The sequence below is a fragment of the Pteropus vampyrus genome, unplaced genomic scaffold, assembly GCF_000151845.1.
Source record: "Pteropus vampyrus isolate Shadow unplaced genomic scaffold, Pvam_2.0 Scaffold283, whole genome shotgun sequence".
Lineage (NCBI taxonomy): Eukaryota > Metazoa > Chordata > Mammalia > Chiroptera > Pteropodidae > Pteropus > Pteropus vampyrus.
Genome location: NW_011889064.1, coordinates 185,837 through 212,653, shown reverse-complemented (window position 1 = coordinate 212,653; position 26,817 = coordinate 185,837). Strand labels below are relative to the sequence as shown.

The window sequence follows — 26,817 nt, the reverse complement described above, 5'->3', positions numbered from 1 at the left end:
TTTCAGCAAGTGAGAAAAGAGATATATTTCAGAAATCAAGTTTGGTTTAAAACCTAGGAAGCTTGAAGATGGTTCCTGACATATAAAAAGAAAAGCTTGCTATGGAAAGAAGTCAACTTTAAAAAGTAATGATAACTGTCAATCTGAAGTCAGTTCAGGATTGCTCATTGTTTAGAGGAGTGGGATGCCCACTTCCCACCTTCTTCTTTGCTTTAGTCAACTGCTCATGCCTATTGGATAAAAACACAGGGATGATTTTTAACCAGATTTGACTCATGGAGCTCAAGAGAACTAGAGTCATAGTTATAGCTTTCACACAAGCAAACTCGTCAAACCAGAACTGTACTCTTTAAGTTAGATCAACATTTCAGTCAAAGTTGCTGTCTATAGAGCAGGGCTATGATACAAATATTTCCAGTTTGTAATTTTTAATATTTTTTAAAATGATAAATTAATACAGAGTCACTATGGAAAATTTGGAAAATTAAAATTGTTAAAAAACAAAAAATTTTCTAGGATACTACTATTCAGAGGCAAACACTATTAATATTTTAGCATATTTTTTTACACTCAGTATATACAAAGTTATTAAATAAATCTGTATTTTCCTATTACTTTATATCATAAAGAATTATTTTTGTAAAGAATTATTTTTAATTGGTTACATGATGCTCCATTTATGATTATAATTTTATAAATCACTCTATTGATGGTGTTTCCACTTTTTTTTCTTTTTTGCATCTTTGGGCATAAACGTTTGTCCAAATTTAAACTTTTTTCCTAAAAATAGATTAGTAACATGGAAATACTTACTATTCATTGTGGTAAGGCTTAGCCAACCTTGTCAAGGATTGATTGTCCTGAGACCGTGTTGCCCAGGACACAAGTGGCTGGCCCTGCCCAGTGATGGCCAATGTTATATACTCGTGTCAGCCTTATAGCTGCTCTTCAAAATAAAACTGCATGGGTGAAGGCCTGGTTATGTTAGAGCTTTCCATGAAATGATAGGACCTCATCTTAAATAGGTGGGCAGACATCATTATAACCCAAGTATTGTCCTATGAGGGAATGGGGGAGATTTTAGAGGCTATGCTCACTGACCATCCTTCAGCCTGATGACGTAAAATATTCCTCGCTGAAATACGTATTCCCTGAGTTGATTGCAATGAAATGCAAATGGAGTAAACTATATGTTCCTGAGTTCATTTTGCCAACTGCCGAACCTAGTTTTCCACAGGATAATTTATATCAAAAGGTCAGTAGGACACATATTAAAGAAAGGTATAGCTAAAGTTAAAATAGAGATATTTTCAGTGTTTGATCAGAACTGTAATATCATTCATTGTGTAGGGAAGAAAAGTCCTCATTTACAAACCTGGCAAATGTAATTCAGACAATAAACAAACAAAAAGCACAGGCTAATTGCATAAACCATAGAATCAACTCTCCTTATCAGAAAAACGTTAGGGAAAGAAAATTCACTGAGGATATCTTACCCAGGCTTGGATTATCGTTAGGAAGTTTATGGTTCTTCCAGATGAATGCGGGACTCATATCCTCAGGTTTAGTCCTATTTGTTTGGGTGTCATAGGTCAAAAGAGGCTTGTACTGTGTCAGGGTATGAAAAAGAAGGACAAACAGAAAAAAAGACATTTTAAAACAAGTTTGATGAAATTGACCATCCTGTTCAATGACATTTGAATTTCATAGTAACACTTCTCAGTGAAATGAGATATTGTTAACCACTTGGGGAGATAGTTACAATCCATTTATTGCTTTACAGCACGTGGATTTAAGTCCCATGTGGGTCAATTAGTTTTCTGTTTTTTGATGACCATACATTGTGCCTGCCCATCACAGATTCTTCTGGTCTTTAGAAAACTGGTTCAAGTCTTTCATTTTACAAAGGTTAAAATAGAGGTCAAGAAAAATTAAATGGCTAGCTCCAAGTCACATGATATGTACCAATGTTTACCATGGTATTTAGTCGCTATTGAAAATGATGTCTTTTCACCACAGCTAAAATGCACCACAGCTAAAATCCATTCTCCATTTTGATATGTGTCAAGGGACTCTAAAATAATTCTACATTTCTTAAGTTCTGTCAATTATATAATTTTTGAATGTCTTCTATTGCTTTTCTCTAATGAACTTTCTTGTACCCAACAATACATTCCTAAGATAAAAGTCTTCTTTTTCAATAATCTGCCAATGGAAATATTAATAGATTCTCAAATTACTGTTGTATACATTGAATCAGCTTTGTAAGAGATATCTGAAAAATAATGATCTTTCTAAATTCACCACCATTCCCTCAAAACATTCTGGACAAGTTTTACAACCTCAAAAAAATACTCTTAACTTGAGAGCAGAATCTATAATTGCATATATTAAGGATAGGAAATATGCTATATATAAGGATATGGTACATTGAATCTCTACTGAGACCTACTCTGGAAATAGAATAATGTATCCATAGCCATATGTTTTAATAATTAATACCTGGTTTCTCCATTTACACTTATAGCACAATTAGTGGCATTTGATTATTGAAAAATTCAACTATATTTGCCTTTAAGAGGGTAAGTACACAAAACAAGATACTTTATTTTGAAGAGCAGTTACGAGGCTGACATGGGATCTTACCACAAGTATCTACCTCTCATCCCAGGTGTAAATAACTTAGAAGGGAGTGTAGTTATCTTTGTTGCAGCTACTCGTAAATGAAGCATGGATGGGATCTTATTTTAAGATATCCCCATGGAATGTATGCTAAATATGGCATGATGTTAAAGGTCCAATATAGTAACTGAAAGTTTTAGATTACGTTTCTGAAAAGCTGCCCCCTAATATCTGGCTTAACTTTCTCAATCAGAGTATCTTTTCTCTACCTTTCTACATTTCCCATTACAGTTATCTTTTACAAAGCTGGATCAATATATACATTCAATATGTGACTAAAGATGTCATAATGTTCACAATGAAAACGACATGAAAATGAATAACTTTTTCTCTTCTACTTCTAGTTATGTCAGGCTACAACTCCTTAAATCCAAAAGCTTTCTACTGAGCATTTGGTTAGCTGGCTTTCATAGTTTGTGTTGACACAACTTTGGGCAATATAAAGACAGGTGTTTAATTTTAAAATTAAATGCTGATCAGTCAACAACTATATGCCAGATAAGAAGCTAAGCACTGGAGACATGTAGAGGTAAGACCCACTCCTTTTCTTTAAAGAACCTACTATGTAGGTAAAGTGAGAAAACATATATAATGTGAATAAAAGCATAACAGTATAGGGCTGTTTATATATGCCAGGGGGATTACACAATTAATGATTTTTATGGGAGTTCAGATGAAGAGAACAGGGAATATTTCATTGAAAATTTTAGTTTTGGAAATGAAAAAAAATTCTTAGGAGACAACTGTCATCCTCTCATTGGTATTTCATCAATAGTCTGGTCTTCCTATCAATGTATTCTGGGTGGTATTTTTTATACAGTAAATAGAGTGGATATTCTGAATAAAAAGTTCCATGGGTGAAAATGCTTAAGCAATACTGCTGCAAGTGGGGAATAATTATGAATCTGAAATAAACTAACTTCCAGATTCTAAATGAAACTCTAATTCCTTCACTATTACTTGGCTCTCAATTTATCCCTCCTCATTCAGTTACTTCATCCCAAGTTCCTGATATGAAGACAGACATACTTTTTTGGTATCCACAGAGGTATACAGAAGCACCATCTTATTGTCAATATCCCCAGAGTCGTCCAACGTGATAGGACCTGTATAACCTAGGGCAAAACCAGAAAAAGTTAGAGGCTTTTGTTAACTTCTTGACCGAATGACCAGTTAGATCCTGATAGAAAATTTAAAATAGGTTCAAAATGCTTTATTTTACTGAAAAATCGTTGACCTAAATGATCTAATCAGAGGGAACCTGAACTGGTTCTTGGTCCTGAGATCTCTGAAGGATATTTTTTGAGACATTCTTTAGTTAGAAGGAAAAATCTTTTTCATTACATTTATGGTAGCACTAAATATAATCAGTCAATAGATTTCTTCTGATTATTAGTGAAAAGTTTTTGCTAAGAATATTTACTAAACTAGTATCACAGTGTGTAGGTCACTGTATAATCTAATGCAGATTATAAGAACAAAACCCACTATCACTTATTGAGTGAAGACATTGAGAAAATTACTTAAGTTCTCTGTGTCTCAGTTTCTCTTCTTTGAAATAATAGCTGTATGAGACAAACCTATGAAATAGCTATTTAGATAAAAAAGATCAAATATCAGCAATTTCATATGATATAACATAAAAGCTAATATTCATTTTGTGTTTATTAGGCTCTGTGCTAAGTGCTTTATATTCATTTATCATTTTATTTTCCCTGAAATACCATGATACAAAACTATTATCTCCATTTATTGATGAGAAATCTGAAATCAGAGATTTAAATAACTTGTTTCGAGTTATGCAGCTAGTAGGTGGCTAAACTAGGACATAAACAAATATCTCCTGGCTCTAAGCCTGTGTTAGTGGCCACTAAGATGCTTGACCATGATCACAGATGTGATAAAATTAAGAATGCACATAGGAGGATTCTGAGAAGATGATAGGGTACAAAGCCCCAGAAATCTGTCTCCTCACCCAGACAATAACTATACTGGCAGACTCTGTCTGATGTAACTATTCTGGAACTCTGAAGTCTACTGAAGGTTTGCAACTTTCAGGGGTTAGGTTTAGATGGTATATTGTGATTAATTTCGGTCTGTTTCAGCTTTTAGCACAGCAGCAGCTACTTATCTCCCTCAGTCCTATAGCAGACAGCTGTGTATTTGTTCCTGGAGCAGCTCTCACACAGCTTGCCAGAGCCAGGGTGAGCAAAAAGAAAAAAAAAGACCTTGTCTTTTGAATATTGGAGATCTGCGTGTTCTGATTGCTGATCGTTGCTAACGATCACAGAGGTGCAAAGAAAGTGGTGACAGCCATTGTTGTTGCACCTTCCCATATTGCTGCAAACCCCACCCCCTCTGCTGATATGACTTTCATGGGGCATAGAGGACTGGTGCCCTTTCTACCCCCTTCACTTTTCTCTTTTTCCTCTTTGAGAGCCAGACTTTGACAACTAGGATATTCAAGCAACTGTGCATATGGGAGAAATTAGAAAGTCACTGTATGTGCCCAGGGAAGCCAGAGGCTCAAAAAAGACCAGAGGAGACCTTAAGTTTTACACCTTAGGTCGATTCTCAGCACAGACACAGCTTAAAACAATAAAAGCAAAAACAAAACACAGCAAACCCTGGGGAATGGGAAATTCCTCATTCTCCATGTGATTTCCAGAATGATCACATTATTATATTCAAATGTTCAGATTTTAACAACAATAAAAATTGCAAGGCATACAAAGAAACAAAAAAGTATGGCTCATTCAAAAGAAAAATAAAGCAACAGAAACTGTTCCCGAAAAAGTCCTGATGGTAGATCTCCTAGACAAAGGCTTTAAAACAACTATTTTATCGATGCTCAAAAAATTAAAAGAAGACATGGATAAGCCAAGAAAATGATGCATAAATAAAATGAAAATATCAAGAGAAAGAAAATCTAAAAAAGAAACCAAAAAGAAATTCTGGAAATGAAAAGTACAGTATGTGAAATGAAAAATTCACTAGAGTGATTCAAAGACAGATTTGAGCAGGCAGACGAATCAGCAAACATGAAGGTAGGACAATGGCAATTATCAAGTCTGAGGAATGGAAAAGAAAAAGGTTGAAGAAAAGTAAACAGAACCTAAATATGCACTGTGGGAGTCCCAACAGGAGAAGAGGGAGAGAAAGGGAGAGAGAGAATATTCAAAGTAATAATGTCCAAAAACTTCCGCAATTTGATCAAAGAAATAAATATAAACATGCATGAAGCTCAATGAACTTCAAGTAAGGTGAATTCAAAGAGACTCACACCAAGACACATTATAATAAAACTGTCAAAAGACAAAGACAAAGAGAGAATTTTGAAAGCAGCAAGAGGGAAGGGATTCTCCTGTCACATACAAGGGTACTCAATACGATTGTTGGCTGATTTCTCATTAGAAACTGAAGGCTTGAAGGCAGTGAGCCAATATGTTCAAAATGCTAAAACAAAGAACCCACAATAAAACTATCAACCAAGATTTCTTTACGATGAGTTACAACATGGATTGATCCTTGAGGACATTATGCCAAGTGAAATAAGGCAGTCACGAAAACAAAAATACAGTATGTTCTCACTTATATGAGGTATGTCGAGTAGTTAAAGTTATAGAGACAAGAAGTAGAATGGTGGTTGCCAGGGCTAGGGAGAGGGAGAATGGGGAATGACTGTTTAATAGGTATAGAATTTCAGTTTAAAAAATGAAAGGCGTTCTGGAGATGGATAGTGATGATAGTTGCACAACAATATGAGTGAACTTAATGACACTGAACTACACCTAAAAATGCTTAAGATAGTACATTTTATAATATATGTATTTTACCACAATAAAAAAATTGGGGAATAAAAGAATGCATATAAAGTACTTGTAAGAACTTGGGATACATGGGAATATCAGTAAATGATTGTCTCTCCTTCCTTGTTTCTTCAGGGGAGCAGAAGTGATCTCTTGCTATCGTTGTCATATACCATAGACACTGAAGCAGCCCTCAGCCTTTAGCGCTGGGTGTCTGCTGTCCTCTGAAGCCAAGAGAACACTCTGCAAAAGGATAAAAGTTCTTCGGCAGAGTAAGGATTTCAGGTACATTAGCAAAATCAACCATCATTTGTCTTTTACTTAATACACATTAAATCTAAAAGAAAATTTCTTCATGGTATCTGAATGAGAGCTGGGAAATGAAAGGAGTTTCAATAGGAGCTTGTATGAAAAGGGAGTAGTTCAGAGGGACCTGTAATGGAAAATTTTGGATGATATCATTATGAGAGGTTTTGAGTTAGAGTTAGAGGGGTAACATAGGGTCTCTTATATCTGAAGGATAGAAAGGGAAATATGAAAGGACCAAAATCAAACCACAGATATTTCTCTTCTAGCTAGTCTCCAAGCACAGCCAGGACATCACTGCTCAAAATGCCATGTGATAAACTTGTTCGTAAGTACAGGGCCTGAGCTATATGCTCTCTCTTTGATATCCAAAGATTCAGAAATTCTAAAGCTGAGTCATCAATAATAGCACATCCCAAGTTTATACAATGCTGTTTGCCTCCAACTATGTTCAAAGGTATTTATCTGTTGATCCATCTATTGCCAACCCCCCTCTTAACTTCTCAAAATCCACCCATAAAGTCTATATTTCTTTATCTTTCTGTAGAAAGTATTAGGTGAGTATTGTTTTTTGCTCTTAGGTGACCAGTACCTTCAAAAGTGAGGTTCCTGAAAGCATGAGCAAATTTTGGGGTGGTAACACGTTCTTTGTTTTCAAGAAATATCTTCAGCACATGTCCAAAGAGTAAGACACCATTCAAGTAGGCAAGAGCAAAGTCATTTTTTACCTGAATGAGAAAGAAAAATCTTAAAATGAGTTCAAAAAAAGAGATTCTGGTCTTGAACCTGGAGCAAAATGTTCTTGGGGTCACCAGGGTACCTGGAAAAGTAAAGGAATATTAGGGGATTGTAGGGATGCTATTAAAGGAGACTTTTGGAAAATATTTCCTTGAAGTGGGGTGCTTTGTTATCCCTGTGTCACAATTCTGTCTTCTCTTGGGATCGATAAGCCGAGAACACTGCCTTTAAAGTAACTAAAAGCAGTTGTACGTCTTTCCCATGATGATAAAATATATCATTTCAACCAAGAAGGACAACATACAGCATTTTCACAATTCTTGTAAGATTTTATATAAAAATAATGCTTGCTTATAGTTAAATGTGTTCATTAAAGAGCAAAAGAGAACAACAGTACAAACAGCCTCCTGCCTTTAAGTATTATGAAAGAAGCAGGAGAGGTTTTGATTGGATGATATCACTGAACTGGCTTTGAAGACAGTTCTAATTGAGTATTACTTCAGGCCACAAATGTTTGCCTGAGAAAACATAAAATTGAGGATCAGAACACCTCTGCAGCAGTTGTATGCTGGACTTCATAGAATTGGGCTATGGCGTGAAAGCTCTGTGTCCCCCTGAGACCAAGTGAGTTCTGTCAGCTTGGGCATTTTGGACTATTCACCTATGAAGAATCACACTTTTGCCAGAGCCTAGAAAAGTGATTTCCGAATACTACACACTACAGTATATGTGCTACCAAATGTTAAAAGGAAAAAATAAAACATCTCTCATTGGTTTGGGTGTCCCTTATTGAAATCATCGTTTCATGAGATGAAAAGCATCCAGTTAAGACCCAGCCCCACTGAGAAGGGTTCGTAGCTCCTAATTTTGGCAGAGTTGTAAAACAGAGGGCTTACCACTGCTGGTCTATGGAAAACAGTGATACTCTCAAAGGTACCCAACTTTCCTTATAGCTCCTTGGGCCTGGCCTTTGCCCTCCCAAGGTTGTTTGGTGTCTTCAGGACTGCTCTTTCCCTCTTCTCACTGTAAACCTGCTTTCAACTGTCTCTGAGGGCAGAATACATTTGATGAATTTGATCACATTAAGGTGCAGTGATCAACCAAGCCCAATGTGATATTGGAGTCAGGAGTCCTGCATTATAAGGTGACCATGATTTAAGTCCCATTGGAGCTTCTTTTGGGGGGGACAAATGCTAAACCAGATGGGATGCTGAGATCAGAGGAATAAACCAGGACTCTCCTAGACAATGGTTAACTTTATCGTAATAGAGGACAATGTCTTAACCTAGAAGTATATATCTCTAAAGATGGAATTTTGATATCGGTGTCACCAGAAAGTTGCTTTAGGATGCAGGAAACTTCATTTATTTTACTTTATTTGTATGATTTCTACCTCCCTTAAGTTAACAGGGCTTCTCCCATTTTCCCACATTGTCACTTTTATTCCGGTGTTACTGAAGTGTGCACTGCTGTGTTGGTCTAGAGCCTACCACAGTGACCTATATTAAGGAATCTTGCTATTACACATAGTTGGTCTTAGTTAACAATTATTGAGTGAATTGGAATGAGTAAAAAAAAAAAAAATTGCTCAAATTTAGAATTTGGGTTCCAAATAGTAGAATAATATCTTACCCTTGACAAAGAAAACAATAGTGTGTGTATATATATCTATATACAATGCTTACCAGTGGTGCATTCTGAGAGAGATTGCTATTTGAGGCGGAATTTTCAGGAGGCAATGTCAGAACAAGGACATTTTTCATGTAGTCAGGGGCCGTGACATTGTCCATGAAGTAGTTGTTACTGTAATAAAAAGCGCAAAGTTCCTCATGAAAATAGGGTCCTCTAAAAAATAAAGATGCAGCTTCTATAATTCACACATACTATAACATCAGCCTTGAAATAATTTAAAAGGTTTTATTTTCCCAGTAACCTGCAAAACTTTCTATTTTCCCCAGATAAGCTTATTTTCCCCAGATAGGCTTATTTTCTACTACACCTGCTAAGTTGAATAAGAGAACTTAGGCAGCTGTGGTGAACAAGCATGAAGGGAAAGGAAGATCAGAATACGGTTACTTCTCTGAAGGAGGTTTTTTGGGGGCTCTGGACACGTGAGCTGGTGCATGCTTTCAAGGCTTAATGTTCCTTGATTTATACCTGGAAACTTTCATTTCCTTAAGTGCTCATAACAATTTAGAGATACTGGGATATGACAGAGAGAAATTTTATGAATTAAATTTACTTATTAGATGGTGAAACGAGCATGGAAGAACTAAACATTTTCTCTAACAGTGTAAACTTCTCAACATTCCCTTGTCGATCCTTGTTGCCTCAACTTCAAGACGATACTTGGCACATCGTGGACCCTTAATATTATATAACATTGTACTGCAAACCATATGGTTTCTAAGTTTCTTAATCATTTGAATGTTTTAATGTGCAAATAATCTAACATGTTTGAATTGCTATAACTAAGATGACCACCATTTAGTATTCAAATAGTAGGTAAACACATGTACTGAGAATTGTTGAATATTTTGCTCATATTATCACAACTAATCCTAAAAGTATCGCTTATAAAGTGGACATTTTAATTCTCATTTTACAAATGAGTAGATTTAATCTCAAAATACTAAGTAATATCTAACAGTCAAATGAACCAGAAGTGTCAGAATTAGAACTTTGACTCAAGTAACGTCTGGTTTCAAATGAATCTCATGATTTTCCCAAAACCTATCCAGGTTTCCTTCGGGAATAGTGACAAAGGAATGCCAAAACTTTGGCAGTCGACTGTGGATTTGCTTAAATTAGACTAAGCTGGCTACCCTGAGGACTTCTTACAGAGGGCAAATGCAGTTATTGAAAGCAGCTATCGATGTGGTTATAGGAATGAAATGTTAAAAAGTTGCCCTCTTTCTTGTATTCTGCAGCTAAAAAGCCTGAGTTGATTAAATTATCTTCATGAATAATTGTGGTCAAACAGGCTGGCTGTTCCTATGCTTCATTACTCTTAACACTGTGAAAAGTACATCTAGGTAAAATGACTAGGCAAATATGCGAAAGATCTTAGTGCAGTAATAGCTTCTGGTCTGAATACAGACGGGTAATGATTAATGATCTAGTCAGATAAATGAAGTCATATGACCCAGCTTATGGGGCAAAGGGCACAGACACACCAGTGACACCTTCTTTAAGTTTAATCTGGGTCAAATATTACCTTGGCACATTTAGCTTGGCACATTGGGTCTCCATCATATTGGAAAATGAGTGGTAAAATGAGGGGATGTGATAAAAAGTTGTTTCTGTTCTCCAGAAATTTCTCTTTTTAGTTCCAGAGAAATGCAGAGGAAAAGATAACTACCCAGTGACTATGCCACAGAGGGCAAAGAATAATTGTGTAAATCAAACTCATTTAACTGGAACTTTCCTTGTACCAAAGGTGGCTGAAGGAAAAATAATCTAGGACCAAAGGCCATCAGCAATTAAAGGCACAGATATGACACACATTCTCAGAAATAGTATTATTGAGATATGAGTTGATTTATCACTGCTGGCACAAAGACCTTAAAATCAGACTAGAGACCAGGATCTTCGTAGATAAGTAGACATGTGAGTTCTATGAGGTTTTCATAAAACTTTGGTATTTAGACATGATAGTGATGTCAAAGGAATATACCACGCTAAGGCTACGATTAATTAAATAAGAATGAGGGTGTGATGAAGAAGAAATGAAACAGTGGTTAAAATATTATCATCACACTGAACCCCATATGAGGCTGTGAAAAGCAAGAGAAAAGAGAATGTGTCTTCTGAAAATTCTTGGAGTATTTTCTTTTTGAAAGAAGAGTTCTTCTAAATATTATACCTACTTGAAAAGATCCACTAGAATAATGACGATGTCTTCAGACACTTCCCGGTCACCCTTGAGGGATTCGATGGTGTCTGGTCCACCACAAACAACAATCACTGAAGTAGAGAGAGCAAGACAAGGAGAGAAATATACAATGGCCTAAACACAATTAGGTGCCTGAATTTGAATCCAGTATGTCCATGCTATGTTTGTGTTTTAAGATTAACACTAATTCCTCAAATTACTACCTCCTTCTTTTTTAAAATTGACAGTCAGAGGAGATGCATGGAATCTTAGAAAGAATTATCTAGACTATTCCCTTAATTTTGTTGATGTAAGGAGACTGAAGCCAAATGTCAAACGGTTAACAAACTAGTTGATGCCAGAGATAGCTCTGATATTCAAGTTTTATAAGTCCAGTTTAAAGCTTATTCCATTAAACCAGGCTGGAATTGTTATAAAAACTATTTTCATTGGTAAGTGCATTGTGCCTTAACATTTGTAAAGTTGTTGGAAAAGATATAGTATAAGTTAATATGAAAACTTACCAAGTTTTCCTAAGCAACTTTTCTTGGGTTTTATTTGCAACTTCTTAACTCGAACTCAGCCTTAGTGATTTTATTGATAGAATCAGATCTAATTCTATAAGAATCCAATCTTATTCTATAATTAAGCCACACTTCTCAAATGCATTACATTATGAGAGAGGAGTTGGGGGACACTTCATTAGATCTATTTATATACTGTGTTTTCCAGTTGAATTGTAAACTCTTGAGGGACATGAATAATTTAATACTTCTTTTTCTTCCATAACTTGGTCAATGTTTTGCAACTAAATAGTAGGTTCATCATTCAGCAAATGCTTAATAATGACAGCAGATGAAGATTTGAGTGATACCAGGAAATCCTCCCAAGCAAGCATCTTCCCATAGGAAATTCCCACATTTGATTCCTTTGCTCCTGATACATTCTGATTTGTAAAGAGCACTCTGTGGAAAGTGAAGCAAATCACCTGATAACTCCGTGAGGATAATTTTATCCCAATAGCTTTTCACACTTGACCTGCAACTAGGAGGTCATTGGACAGATGAGATAGAGATTAAAAGAAAGTGAGACAATCTTCGCTTCCCTTGTAATTTTGCTTGAGGTTAGGTATCAGTAAACATATCCTCTTGATTGCCAGGACATGGGGATCAGAATGTTTGAGGAATCGTCACAAATCCAATAATATACTGGACTGAAGAGAACTTAAAAACCAATTTACCAATGATGGGTTGTGATATCATTTTGGTTTATAAAAGCTGCATTTTAACATCATCATTACTTTCGTGATAATATATTTGCTCAATCTTACTTTGCTAATTTCTCTCAGAGAATAAGGTTTTAATCAACAAAAAGACAATATAATAGAGTTGCATGAAACTACAGATCTCCCAAAAGATACAAAATAAATCAAGGTAATGATGATAACTCTGGGGTGGTAATTTGTCAAAATAACTCATAAGGAAGTGGTAGTTAGTCATCAGGAAGAAGTTGGTAAAAATTATCTGCACGTCTTCTTACCATTGCTTTTCCTATTCTGGTCTGTTAAGATATTCTGAAACTGGTCCTCTCCTCTCAACATGTCCTTGAAGAAAAGTTTCTGAGAAAAATAAGAAACTCCAGCCTCCAGAGCATTGAGATACCTAGAACAGAAACAAGAGAAACTCTAGGAAACAAGCTTAGTTTCTTCACAGCCTTCCATGCCATTTGCTCATTGTTTACAGATCTGTCCTGGGACTTGTTCCTCTAAAATTCATTTCCACTATTAACACAATAGATAATACACTTCGTAATACCGCGGGTTAAAATTATGGGCATATACTTCAGTGAAAGCATAGGGGAAGTTTTAGGAAATCTTCATGTGTATATACACATAATAGATATTTGGCAGTTTCCTTATAATGGCTTCCTGCTGTTTGCAGAGGAAGTTTCTACTCAGCTCCATTATCACAGATAAGTTGAAACCTTTGAATCCACAGTATGAAAATTTAGAGTTGTTAGGAATAATTTCCTTTCTTGTGTAAAAAGAACGTACGTATGTTCCAAGTTCACCCCAAAGTTTCTAGGATGAGTGAGGCCTGATCAATTCTTGTAGTTCCCTAGATATGCAATTCCAGTGGTGCCCTACCCTAGCCTTCTGCATATCGTCATGGTGAGAGGCTACAGAACTAAGCACTGGTTAAAATTATGGGCATATACTTTAGTGAAAGCATAGGGGAAGTTTTAGGAAATCTTCATGTGTATATACACATAATAGATATTTGGCAACCTGAAGGTAAGGATAGTAACACAGTCATAGGATTCTCTCTGCCACCGTTGCTGGAATTGAGTGAACCCTGCAATTTTATACTAGCAATGTTGCCCATTACCCCGTTCTCTGTCCATCACCCTGACCGCCTCCCCGCTGTCCCCCCGCCGCCTTACTCCTCTGAAAAGCTGTCAGAGAAATGATTTCTAAACACTCAGAGGTATAGGCAAATTGCACATTCTCTGGAATCATATCTTTCACAATAATGTGAAAGTATTAACTTCTGGTTTTCATTTTCCTTATCTGTAAATTGGGGATCTTAGTACTTATTCTCTTTTCTTCAGAGGGTTTACTGTGAAGAATCAATAAAACTAACATAAATGTACTTTGAAAACTACAAAGACTGTTGCAAATGCAATACATGCTGATTATACTTATGACACTGTTTCCTTTGGCCTTTTCCCTTTTATTTCTGTGTAAGAAAGTGGGCTGGTGTTCACTCCTAATGCTGTTAAAGATAGAAGGTACATCTGATAACAACCAAGTGGCCTGCCACGAGTCTATGGCTTCTCTCCACGGCAAGTGCCAGAGAATATTAATGATTCTGCTTACCAGAAACAATCCTCAGACTCCGTACCATTCTTGAAAACATATGCAGTGCTCCAGGAATAAGTTTTGAATGGCAAATTGTTGACCTTCCAAAAATCAACCAAGAAGTACATCAACTTCCTAGCTGGAGACATCAACCTGGTTAAAGTTTCTTTGTAGTCACATGACAATCCAAAACTTCCAGCTGAAATCATGGGATAATTCAAATTTGTGTCAAGGCTATGTCAAGAAGTGAAAAAGAAACCAGTATCAGGATTAATTCATGTAGCATAAATTAGATCCCTCTTAAACTTGTTTCAGCATTTGGGTATAAATGGTAAGAATGAAATAAGGTCATTCAAATAGGTTTCTGACTTATGTAGGTGTCCCTCCCACACAGGTGAATTTTAAAATGACATTTATTGAGAATGTGCTATGTTCTAAGGATACTCTAGGAGTCTTCATGTGTCTTTGGCTTAGTTACTTTGATTTATCCAAAATTAGTTGTTGTTTGGGCTGTCATAACATCTAGGCTGGGACATATGGACTTTGAAGAGTAGGGCTAGGAAAATAGAGGATGGGCTACCACAATTGTTGTACAGTCCGAATAATGCCCTCTTCACTTTTCTCTCCATGCATTGCCTTATTTCCGGCTCTCTTATGGACTACATTTGACATAGACATCAGCTGAGGATTTTAGATTTTCCTTTCCCTGCTCAGCATACAAACTTTCTTACAGTTCCTTAAACACATCAAACTTTATTCTCCATCGGGACTTTGACAAATGCCAAGAATGCTGTTCTCCTGCCCCTTTGCCTGGCTGACTCCTGCTCATCTATCAGGTCCTAGATTAAATATTTCTTTATCCACCAGGAAAAGTTTCCTTGATACCTAACACCAGGTAATTATTTGGGTGAGTATCTGTTTAATATCTGTCTCCTCCACTAGACCACAAGCTCTTTGAAGTCAAAGACTATGTTTGCCTTGTTCACCTCAGTATCTCCACTTGGCCTGGTTCATGTGTAGGTGCTCGATATGTATCAAATAAAGGGAGGACAGCAACATTCTCTTTCATCTTCAGTGCTCCATTGAAAGGTTTCACTGGGCCTGTCTTGCGTGCATCTCATACTCTCCATGTGCACAACCAAATTTATGTCTCAAAAATTGTTCCTTATCCTGATTTTCCTATTTCTTTTAGTGTTTTGAGATCTCATAGCCTATTTGACTACTTTCAATCCCTCACCCCCACATCCAATCAGTTATAAATGCTATTGAGTCTACCTTTAAATATCTTTAAAAGCTATCCTCCCTGTCCATGTCAGCCGCTTTATACTAAACAGGCTCTCCTCCCTGCTGACTTTTCTGTCATTGGTCTCACCTTATGTGCTACAGTATTTCCTCCACAATGTTGTCAATTATTCTTCCCAAAGTTTGAGTTGCTTTTTATGATACTTTCCTGCTCAACTTCAGTGGTTAATTAAATACAACTAAATATAATTAAATACAACAAATATACAACTAATAATTGAATTAAATACGGCTCTTTCACCTGGAACTCATGACCTCCCAAATAAGGCCCTACTTAATTTCTCTAATTTTACCTCTATTATTCCTTATACATCTCTTGCACAGCAGCTAATACAGACTTTCACACATTTTCTACACTTTCCTGCTTCTTTGCTTTTACACATACTTCCTCTGGCTGGGGTGCTTATTCCCTCATCTCTACCCATTAAAATGATAGCCATCCCCCAACATGTAACTTACATACCACTGCCTTCACAAAGTCTTTCCTCTCTCAGAGCTTAACTCTCCCACCCAGAGGTGACCAGTTCCTTCCGTGCATCCAGAGCTCCTTGTTGTTACTTCACTGATGGAACTTATCTCCGTCTCCCTTGTGTGAGTCACCAGTGTCCTTGTTAACTTCTCTATTTCACAGGGCAGGGACAGTATTTTACTCAAGTTCCTCTATTCCAGCAAAACTAAAATGCGTCTTAGCACATGGCAATTCCTCATTAACTCTCCTTTCCTTCTGGGCACACTCTATGGCAGTATCAGCAAGTGGTCAGATGATGACTGGGAGTGAGTACAACGAAGAGTAAGATTCTGAATTTTTTGGCACTTTGGTATGGAAGATGGGCTTAACAAGTGCTTCTATGGTGTGCGTCTATGGTATGCAGTGGGCCTGAGTGTGTGTACAGCTGGGCATGAGGTATCGGAAGCAGACTTTGCAATAGAAATTTCAGAGGTCTAATGTTTACCCTCCAAAACCTATTGCAAGGGGTCCTTCAGCACAGTTTTCTGTGTAGATAAAGGGTGATCCTTGATTATGGGAAAGACTGAACACATGAAAGGCATGTGACGGGGATTTTGATTGGGGAAGGTATAATCTGGCAAAACAAAGTGGCGATGAGATGAAATGAAAGAAGGGATGAGGGTGATTGTCCCAAAGACAGAGAAAGATTTTTATTCTAGAACATACTGGAAGCTTCTTTCTAAGTTGAAAAGGACAGTATGCAAAATACCTTAATATGTTATTTATGTTATCCTCAAGTAATACTATGAAATAAATACCCTGCTACTTTCCATACTCCTACAGACCCAGGGTTAGAACAGATCTCTGCTAATGCCCTAGAGTGCTGCCCTTTATTTTGTGTTTCCATACACTCTGCTCATACTTTTGAGAGTATTTCCTTGATTAAACTCTTCAAATTTTCCAAGTTCACCATCTTCCCTGTTCCCTGCTAGGATCCTAACTTATTATCTATACCATGTTGCCTCTCAAGTTCAGATGTTAGGACCTGAACCTAAACAGCTACTGTCATTCACCGCACACTGAGCAAAGGTTGAGTTACCTGGATAGGGGAATGATGGTTATAGACATGTCGCCCAATACAAGGGCCCTAACACCTCTGATTGTGTTACCTTGACAAGACTGCTGTTTGATAAGTCATTTAAACACTGATGTCATGTCTTGACTTCAGTTCACAGTGGCATTAAAACAACAACAAAACAAACTACTTACTATATCTGGAAGGTGGCATATGTACACGAAGGCCCCATGAGAACACAGCCCATTTGTTTTTCATTCTGTAGGAAAAACAAAACAAAACAAAAATGAACCCCTAAAACTAAAAACATGGATCAAAGGATAGAAAAGAAGTGGCAAGGGGAAGGCTTCCAGAAGCTTAGTAAGTAGGCCACTTAAGATGTTAGAATGCAGAGCAGAAAGGAGCGACATATGATGCCTCGGGCTGGGCCAGGGGCAGCTAAAGGATAAAGAAGTCTGAGAGAGAGACAGTGCAGTGGGTGGAGGGAAATATTCCATTGAAAGTGAGCTGACTGCAGGTGAATCTGGCTTCTTAATCAAGAGGGAGATGTAGAGTGGTTGAAGAAGGGCAGGCAGATGGGCTCGTGAGCAGGAACTGTAGGCCAGATTAGGGAGAAACTAGATTTGGAGGTGCTTTGGAGGGAGTGGGTAAGTTTCAGGGAGAGCTACAAAGCAGGGCTAAAGAGAACAAAATACAATATGACCAGATAGATGATAATAGAGCATGTTTTCTACTATTTCTCAAAGGAAATGTGATTAGGAACATCCCATCCTTGGTTTTAGAGGACCAGGTCAAATTCCCTCTGTAGAGATCTGGGGAAGAAGTGCACACCCCTAGAATTTTGAAGTGGAGTTTATTAAACTCCTCTTGCTCACTCCTCATCCTCCCAAGACTGAAAATGACTGATGTAATCAGACACTCTTCCTGCCATGGGTTCGGCCTATCTGCTTGGTGTGATGTTTAAAGCTTTGGGACATGAGAGATGCTCATGGACAGATGTCAAGTTTCACATTGTGTTGGTCCTATATCAAAAGGGTGTGAGCTCTATATACAGAGGCAGATACTTACTGAAATTTTCTTGAGTAGGTCAAAGCCTTCACAGGTGCTACTCCGACAGTCAGTTGACTTATAAATCACACCCTCCGAATAGATAAAGGTAGCATTCACAGTCACATCTATGCCTGTTATCCAGAAATGAGGGAAGAGTAAAAACTAGTGTTATTTTTTTGTAGTTTGTACCACCCATGAGATTTATCTTTTACCAATTGATCCTGGGCAAAATATAGATATCCATTTTCAGGCCTAGAAATAATTAACTGAGTTCTGAGTTCTTGTATTACCACTGTCACTTCTTTCCTCTGTCTCTCTCTGAACAGCTGTATGGAGATATAATTTACCTCCCTAAAAATCACCCACTTTAAGTGTACAATTCAACGATTTTTAGTAAACATATACATTTATGCAACCATTCCACAATCTATTTTAGAACATTTTCATTCTCTTCACCCTCTTTTCACAACTCCAGACTCAGTGAATTACCTATATGGGTCAGGGGAGTGTTAGGAAAACAATGACACAAACATTATGACACCTGTGTTTTTAGCATTCCCAAAGTGGTTCTGTTTGCTGTCAGTGTGCACATTGGCACCTCTGTGGTTCATCTTCAAAGCCAAAGTGAACTATGCCCACCCATTGTGGCCATAGGTCTTGGGATAATGGATCATCTTCAAATGAAGGCAAGAGCATCCATGGTAATTACCCTGGATATTGCTAGGCACATTTTGGAAGGTAATAGAAAGATAGAAGAACCATTTGACCAAGCTCTGTCTTACATTCCGTCATCCTTCCTATACAAAATATTCAGGACAAATGTCTGATTCCTAAGCAGAGATGTCATTAATTTTGCCTAGCCCTTCTATAAGAAGCCTGGACACCTCACTTGCTAGTCAGGCCTTGTAAGTGACTTTTTATGGGTTCCCACACAAGCCATTTTAATTTCTCTAACTTGGTTCACTCACATGTAAATTGAGGTTAAAACTGAGTTCGTCAAATGTAATACTTTTTAATTCCTTTAAAAAAGTAAAGCATATCAACAACAGAAGCTATTGTTCTTCTGAACATCCAAATTAGAATATTTTTAAAGATATAGACCTGTTCTTTCAGAAAATAGAAAGGTCTTTGTACTTCTACAGCCATCTCAGAGATGTGTCTACCAACTAGGGAGCATTTTATCTCTTGCTTTTTTTTTTTTTTTGATAAATTCAAGAACACTTATTCTGATACTTTCTTTAGTAAGAGATAAAAATAAAAAATGGCAATATGTTGTTTGGTAATACTAGCCAAATAGGAGAGGGCAGTATAATAAAACCAGTCAGAAAAAATTAACAGAAGAGGTGAGGTCAGTGATGGATTTAATAGCAACTAATACTTGAGTGTAGCCATGTGCCAACCACAGTAGTAAGCACTTTATACCCTTTATTTTATTCAATTCTCCCAGCAATAGGGAGAATATAGGGTATTTGAAGCCAGGAGAATGGTACGAGTAAGGCTGTGGCAGACCTAGAGGAATGGGAGAATGTATGTGAGACATAGTACAAAACTGGGGTGGAGAAGGTCTTGGAAAGCAGCAAGAGGAAACAGGAAGTGAAGTGGAGGCCAGTGCACAGTCATATGATGACAGGGCTGCGGGAAGATGGCCACACTTTCACTGTTAATGTATAAGCTAGCTCTCCCGCTCAAACTCCACGAGGAACACTGAAGATGACCCACTTAAAAAAAAACCACGGAAGATGGCCCATGACAGGCACAGCAAAACCCAAGTATAAATCCTGCACAGGGTCTGGGAGAAGGAGAACTGACATCTATTGAGTGTGATTTTGGACAAGTAACTTCACTTTTGGGGCCCCAGTTTCTCATCCTCTTATTCATAGAACATAACTGGATGATCTCTGTTACTATATGCCTAGCTTGGGCTATGGATTTTTGCATGTGTTATTTCACTTAATCTTCCCCTAAATCCTAGGAAGTTAATTAATATTTTACCTTCCTCAATTTAAAAATGAGAAAATGGAGGTATAGAGAGGTAGATTAACTTGCTTAGGGTTACATATCTGGCAAAGAGTGGAGCTGGGTTTTGAACCTAAGGCAGTCTGATTCTAGAACCTGATATGCTGTGGAACAGCAGTTCTCAAAGTGTGGGATAGACTCCTGAGGTGTCTTGAGACTCTTTCAGGAGGTCCAGGAGGTCAAAACGATTCTCGTAATTATATTAAGACAGTCTTTGCTTTTTCCACTTATCTTCTCTCATAAGCATATGGTGGAGTTTTCCAAAGGCTACATAATATGTATTATTCTGACAGATCAAATGCAGAAGCAGATATAAGAATCCAGCCATTCTCTATTAAGCCTGGCATTAAAGATTTGCAAAAAGTAAATCGATACCACTTTCCCTACTACTTTTATTTTTTGGTTGAGAAATACAAAAACATAAAATTTCTTGACGGAGAAATTTTATTTATGTTAACAGATAAAGTTGTTGTTATTGTTATTTAAATGAATCAATAAACAAATATTTTTAAACTTTTCTCAGTTTAAATTTCCAGTGCAGTAAATGCCAATAAATGTAACTGCACAAACAAAACTCCTCAGAGTGTAAAGTGGTCTTGTGGCCAAAAAGTTTGAGAGCCATTTCTGCAGAACACACTATAGTGTGCTGCTGCCTCTCAACATCTTATGCTTATGTGGACTGTTTTTGTTTTATATGCCTTTTATCTTTCTCAATCCTAAATGATTTCTCAAGAAAACGCTGAACATTTTTTTCAGACAATGGAATGACAAATAAAACTTAAGTTTTAAAACAAGCTGTCACTCTAAGTGCTGCTTCTCATCCTTATCCTGCCTGCCTGCATTTCCACCCTGCTATGATGTCTTAGTCCTGGGAGGATGACTGGAATGCTATAAAATATAGAGTGATCTCGGAACCCTCTCCCTCCTATCTAGAGCTTTGAGGATGGTGTTGGACCCAAGTGAATCTGGCTATAGGTGCTGGAATCTAGGAAACGGACCCCCCTTAGCACATGAGAATATGCGGAGGGGATGGACCAGGTGCATTTAGCCATGGATCATACATCTTTGAGGAATCAATGTCCTAAAGTTAAAGGAATTCATTTTTTTTCACATTTTCCACCAAATCCTATATATTCGTCAAAACTCACAAAGGTTTCCTAAGTACTAGAAAAAAAATACTGATCTCTTTCTTTTGGACATTACCCACTAAATCTGAACTGTCAATTGTCTTCAATTTAGTGCTTACGTATATTGTCATAGATTTTTTTCCCAAATAATAAAGTTCAATATGTTTAGAACATGAACCTATCTTTCCCTCACAACCTGCCCTTCTTGAATTTATTATGTATGAACATCCATCCAACAAAATGCATCACCAAATGCAAAAATTTGGGAATCCTTATTTATCCTTTCATCCCCTCAAAATTCTCCACTCATTTAATCCATTCAACAACCTCACCACGGATGACTATTTTGCACATAAGATGAGTAAAACTTTGAGAGATAATTAACTCATTCAATTAGTAAATGATGAAGCAGGAATTCCAATTCAGGTTATATGAGTTCAGAGATCAAGATCTTACCAATATATTATACTGTTCAGTTTATATTCCTGGTAACTTGTTTTCCTAATACCAGCAACAGCAGAGCAACAACCACGACATTAACATTCTCAACAAGAACAACAGTAACAGTGACAACAATAAAAACAACTTCCAGTTATTGAGTTCTTACTGTTTCAGTCACTGTATTAGGTACTTTATATGAATTTCCTCATTTAATTCACAACATATCCACATGACATGACCACTATCTGTTGTAATTTTATAGGAGAGGATAACGAGGCTCAGAAAACTTAACTTCCTCAAGGTCACTGGTGAGAAACGGTTGGATAAAAGGCTGAAATATGAACCAAGAGCTGTCTGATTCCAAGTCACACTACTTCTAACCACAATGTTCCACTGTCTTATTTTAATGAGAAAGTTTGTTCATGGCGGGTAAAGATCTTTTTTACTCACCATGAACAACATGACACACTCTTTGGAATCAGACATAGGTTTTAATCTCATTTCAAACAGATAACTTGTATGACTTCAGCACAGTTATTAAACCTCTGCTGTGAAAGAGCATCAATGCCAACAATCTGACAGAGTTTTGATGATTAAAGAAGTTATATATCTCACCTAGAACATGATAGATAGACTTTAAATCAAATGTCCTTTTCGTTATTAGACACTGCCTCAGAAGGTGATTTTATGAAATGACCTCCTAGTTCCGTGTATTTACATTTGAATCCTGTCTCAGACAGGATCGGGAAATGAATACGGCACAGAAGAAAGTTACTGCAGAATTGATACCTGTTATTATTACTACAGAATTTGAAATAGAGGAAATTTAGATATGCCTTCCTTAAAACCATAAATAACCATTAAGATGTATGAAATAGCATTGACTCTGTAAGGATACTTTTGGCAATCTAGTCTCAAAGAATGGGGAAAAAACCATAACCATGAAAATATTTAGTGTAGTATTTTTTAAATAATCATAAACAATTAAAACTAATAGAAAACCCTACAATAAGGAATTATTAAATAATCTAGGAGAATATCTACTCTAAGGGATAGACATCCATTCACATGATGCTATGAAGATTATGTAGCTTTAGAAAAGTCACTTGTAAAGCAATGTAAAGTGAAATCAGAAAGATATAAATTTTTTTCTATGCCATAGTGATCTCAACCGTGTTCTTAAAAACAAAAAAACTGAGAAGCATATGAAAAGAAACTGGAAACATCCAGGTGGCTAGAAATTATCGGGGGTGATTTTTTTCTTTATTTTACATATTTTATCTAATGTTATAAAGTTTATTTTAATAATTAAAATATATGCTGAAGAACAACATTGAATAAGATTGTAATTTAATATATTGACCATGTCTTATAATATAGCCAACAGATATATAAAGAGTGAACAGATGGATTAGAAATCCCAGAGTAAGATTCAGCATCTGTATAAATTTTACTTTCTTAATTCATCTTCTGGACTGGTAATCCTGCAAAATCTCAGGTCCAGACCAAATGTTACCTCTGAGCAGCTGCAGGAGAAAACATGATGCCTCCTTGAAATTGAGAAATAAATCTAGTTTTTATTGAAATGCCAGCGGGAGCATTTCACTGCTGTGAACACCTGGCATATCCTGAGTTGGGGTGGATTAAGAGTCAACTCACTGTGGTAGGAGTTCTCTCTGAGGATCTACTACCTTGAAATAGAAAGGGGTTGTGGGACAGGCCCTTAGAGAAGGGTGGGTGATCAGGCAAAGAACACGGTCTTCACTTAGCAACTCTTTGACCCCAGAAGTAGTACTAAGAAGGAGGAAGAGTCTGTTACCATATTCTTACCATCACTAATTAGACGGCGTCTCACTATTTCCACTCCCATGTTCACTGCATTTTTCAAATTCTCCGAAGGCTCTTCGAAGGCCGAGTTTTTCATCATCAGGACGCTGATCTCGTACCTGCCATCGTTGCAGTTCTGATTCACCTGAGAGTTCCAGAGCATCAGCCCTGGATGGAGGAGCAGCGACCACAAAGCCAAGCCCAACAGAGGTATCGTCATGACCTCGCTCTCCTCAGAACCATACTCCTGTGCTCACTTGCTTTACTCTGGGCTTTTAGGGAGACAGAGACTCCAGCTGGACTGTCTCTTACTGGGTCCCTCAGTCCACTCTCCCCCACACTCCTTTCTGGTCCTGCCCCATTGGTCACGTGGACCACAGAATACTGCCTGCTGGCCAGTAATTAACAGCTACATTATGGTAGGAAATAAATCAAAGTTCACTTTGTGTATTTGCTCACAGAAAGGTTAGAGTTATAAACAGGGAGATTACCTGGATATCATCCAATAAAAATATATCGATTTATGACACATCACTGGGAAGAGAGAACAGAGGAAGAGGAAAGTGGAGTATATACATAAAAAGCTTTGTAAAATGGAAAATAAGGTCAAAAGACTTGAGAAAAGAACAAACACAATGGACTACTTGTGTTTATGTTATAGCTGCATATTGAAACTGAATCCTTAACTGGGAAGAGCTGTTTTTCAATCAGTCAGTCAGCAACTATTTATTGAGTCCCGATTATATGTTGGGCATTGGCAAGGCACTGGGCATACAGCCATGAATGATATTACACGAATGTTCTCATGGAAAATGCATTCTAGTAGGGAAGACAGACATTAAGCAAATAATTATGACTGACTAAACTCAACAACAACAAAAAAAGTGCAAAGTGCTGTAAGACATTGGTCCCCAACCTTTTTGGCACCAGGGACAGGTGCTCCTGTGAGAATCTAATGCCTGATGACCTGAGGTGGAGCTGAGGTGGTGATGCTAATGCTGGGGAGCAGCTGCAAATACAGATGAAGTTTTGCTCGGTCGCCCACTGCTCACCTCCTGCCGTCCAGCCCAGTTTTTAACTGGCCATGGACTGGTACCAGTCCGCGGTCCGGAGGTTGGGGACCCCTGCACTAACAAACTCGATAACCTAGAAGAATTGAATAAATTCCTAGAACATACAACCTACCAAAACCAAATAAAGAAAAAGCAGAAAGCCTGAACAGACCAATAATAAATAAGGAGATTGAATAAGTAATCAAAAACCTCTCAACAAAGAAACCCAGGACCAGATGTCTTTATAGGTGAATTCCACCAAACATTCAAAGAAGAATTAATAGCAATCTTTCTTAAACTCTTACAAAAATTAAGAGGGAACACTTCCAAACCCATTTTATGATGCTAATATCATCCTAATACAAAGCCAGATAAAGAGATCAAGAAAGGCCAAAATCCCAGATCAACAAAGATGCGAAAGTCCTCAATACATACTAGCAAACTGAATTCAACAACATAGTTAAAGTGTCATACAACATGATCAAGTGGGATTTATCTCTGTGATGCTTAGATAGTTCACTATATCCAAATCACTGCGATATACCACACTAACAAAATGGAAAAAAAAAACCCATAGATGCAGAAAAGTATTTGATAAAGTTCAACACCCATGTATGATTAAAACTTTTAACAAAATATGTATAGAAGAAACTTACCTCAACAAAAGGCCTTCTATGAAAATCCCACAGCTAACATGAAAATCAATGGAGGGAAACTGAGAGCTTTCTCTTGAAGATTCAGTACAAGGCAAGGATGCCAACTCTTGCCGGTTCTTTTCAACATATCACTGGATATCCTAGCCAGAGCAAATAGGCGAGAAATAGAAAGAAAAAGCATCTGTAAAAGAAAAACTTCTTTGTGTTTCTCCTTTACTACTATACTTCACTTCTGACACCAGATGTGTGGATTTTCTACACATCAAGTAATTCTCCGATACCAGTTGGGTGTACTAAAATTTAACTTGATTCTGTCACTATACTCCTGGAGATAGTGTTGGATCACATAAGTGAAGGGCTCAGTCCCAGGAGACTGCGGCCCCCAACTTCTTATGCTCATTTGGTGGCCAAACTTGTATTCAAGTCTGGTTTTCTAACTCTTGTTGCCATTCACACTTCTTGTGGTACAAGAAAGAGCAGACCAACTTTTTCTTTTTTTTGTTTTTTTTTGTTTTTAATTGGGTCTGGAAATTACAAATATGACAGGAGGTCATATTGGGGGTGGATGAGGTAGATAACCACCAGGTGCTTTTAATTCAGATGTGAAGACAGAAGGTAGGTGCAGTTCTGGGAATCCTCTGATTACAGCACGTAACCAGGAAAAGATTCTCGAATGTGAAGGACTAAGATAACAGTCCTTTCTGCACTCTTTAAGGTGTGACAGCCTGCTGAAATGTGAAAAGGTTAAAGGATAATTAAAACCTGAAACTGGACAAAGGAAGTCTATACCTTAGGCCTAGTTTCTGGAACCCCTAACCGCATTCTGTTAATCATGAAACTTGTAACAATGAGCTCATACGCTAACTGCCAATTTTAGCCTGTGTAACCCTGCTTCCTTGCGTGGCATGAAAAATAATCAATTGTTTATAAGCTGAAAATTACTGTTTGTCCATCTCCCATGGGAATACTGGCTATTGCCCATGGGAATATAGGTGATCACCCATAGGAACATAACATTCTAACAACAAGCTTTCTGCTTCTGTACTCCCCGCTTGCACACCTGACCAGTGGGTTGACAGGTAGTGAATAGGAGAAAGATAGACCTTTGTGTTTAAGATAGAATGAAGAATGGGATTTAGGGCTTATAAACCTTGTATCTTGGCATTTCGGGGCTGCACCTTTGTACAGGACAGCCGCCGGCTAATAAACAGCCTTTGAGAGCATACTTGGTTTGGTCTATTCTATACAGGCCACAACAAAGGTAAAAATCATATCTCTTATATGTTGTAAAACAACTAGCATGTAGATTATAAATAAAACGAGATAGGTTCTTCTGGGAGAGTTTCAAGGGTCAAAAGTAAGTAATGGAACACCTAAGTTGGCAGATTTTTGAGACTCTCTTCAATAGAACACAAAACCTCTAAAGACATGAGAAAAGAAGGGAAGGGGCAGCTGAACAAGTCACCTGCATGTGCCACTCCATTTCTGGCAATACTTTGGGTCTCTTTTGTCTGCTTCCTACTAAGATCCACACCCCACCTTCTTCAGGCCTGT

At 37.4% G+C, this 26,817-nt stretch overlaps 1 protein-coding gene across 2 annotated transcripts in view; it reads right to left on the bottom strand.

The window, feature by feature from the left end:
- GUCY2C (guanylate cyclase 2C) overlaps nt 1-25,485 on the bottom strand; it is a 62,564-nt gene extending 37,079 nt beyond the window's left edge. The window contains exons 1-10 of one of the 2 annotated variants that reach the window (XM_011375982.2): nt 25,264-25,485; nt 18,163-18,275; nt 17,289-17,353; nt 14,288-14,503; nt 12,949-13,070; nt 11,405-11,501; nt 9,221-9,338; nt 7,390-7,525; nt 3,712-3,797; nt 1,497-1,608 (exon numbers count right to left, since the gene is read on the bottom strand). In XM_011375982.2, the coding sequence (XP_011374284.1) occupies nt 1,497-1,608; nt 3,712-3,797; nt 7,390-7,525; nt 9,221-9,338; nt 11,405-11,501; nt 12,949-13,070; nt 14,288-14,503; nt 17,289-17,341 (940 nt within the window). In that variant the 5' untranslated portion in view covers nt 17,342-17,353; nt 18,163-18,275; nt 25,264-25,485. Of the gene's footprint in view, nt 1-1,496; nt 1,609-3,711; nt 3,798-7,389; nt 7,526-9,220; nt 9,339-11,404; nt 11,502-12,948; nt 13,071-14,287; nt 14,504-17,288; nt 17,354-18,162; nt 18,276-23,558; nt 23,909-25,263 lie in introns of those variants that run through there. The other variant, XM_011375981.2, reaches the window with a different exon arrangement.
- Nucleotides 25,486-26,817: the final 1,332 nt, after the last annotated feature.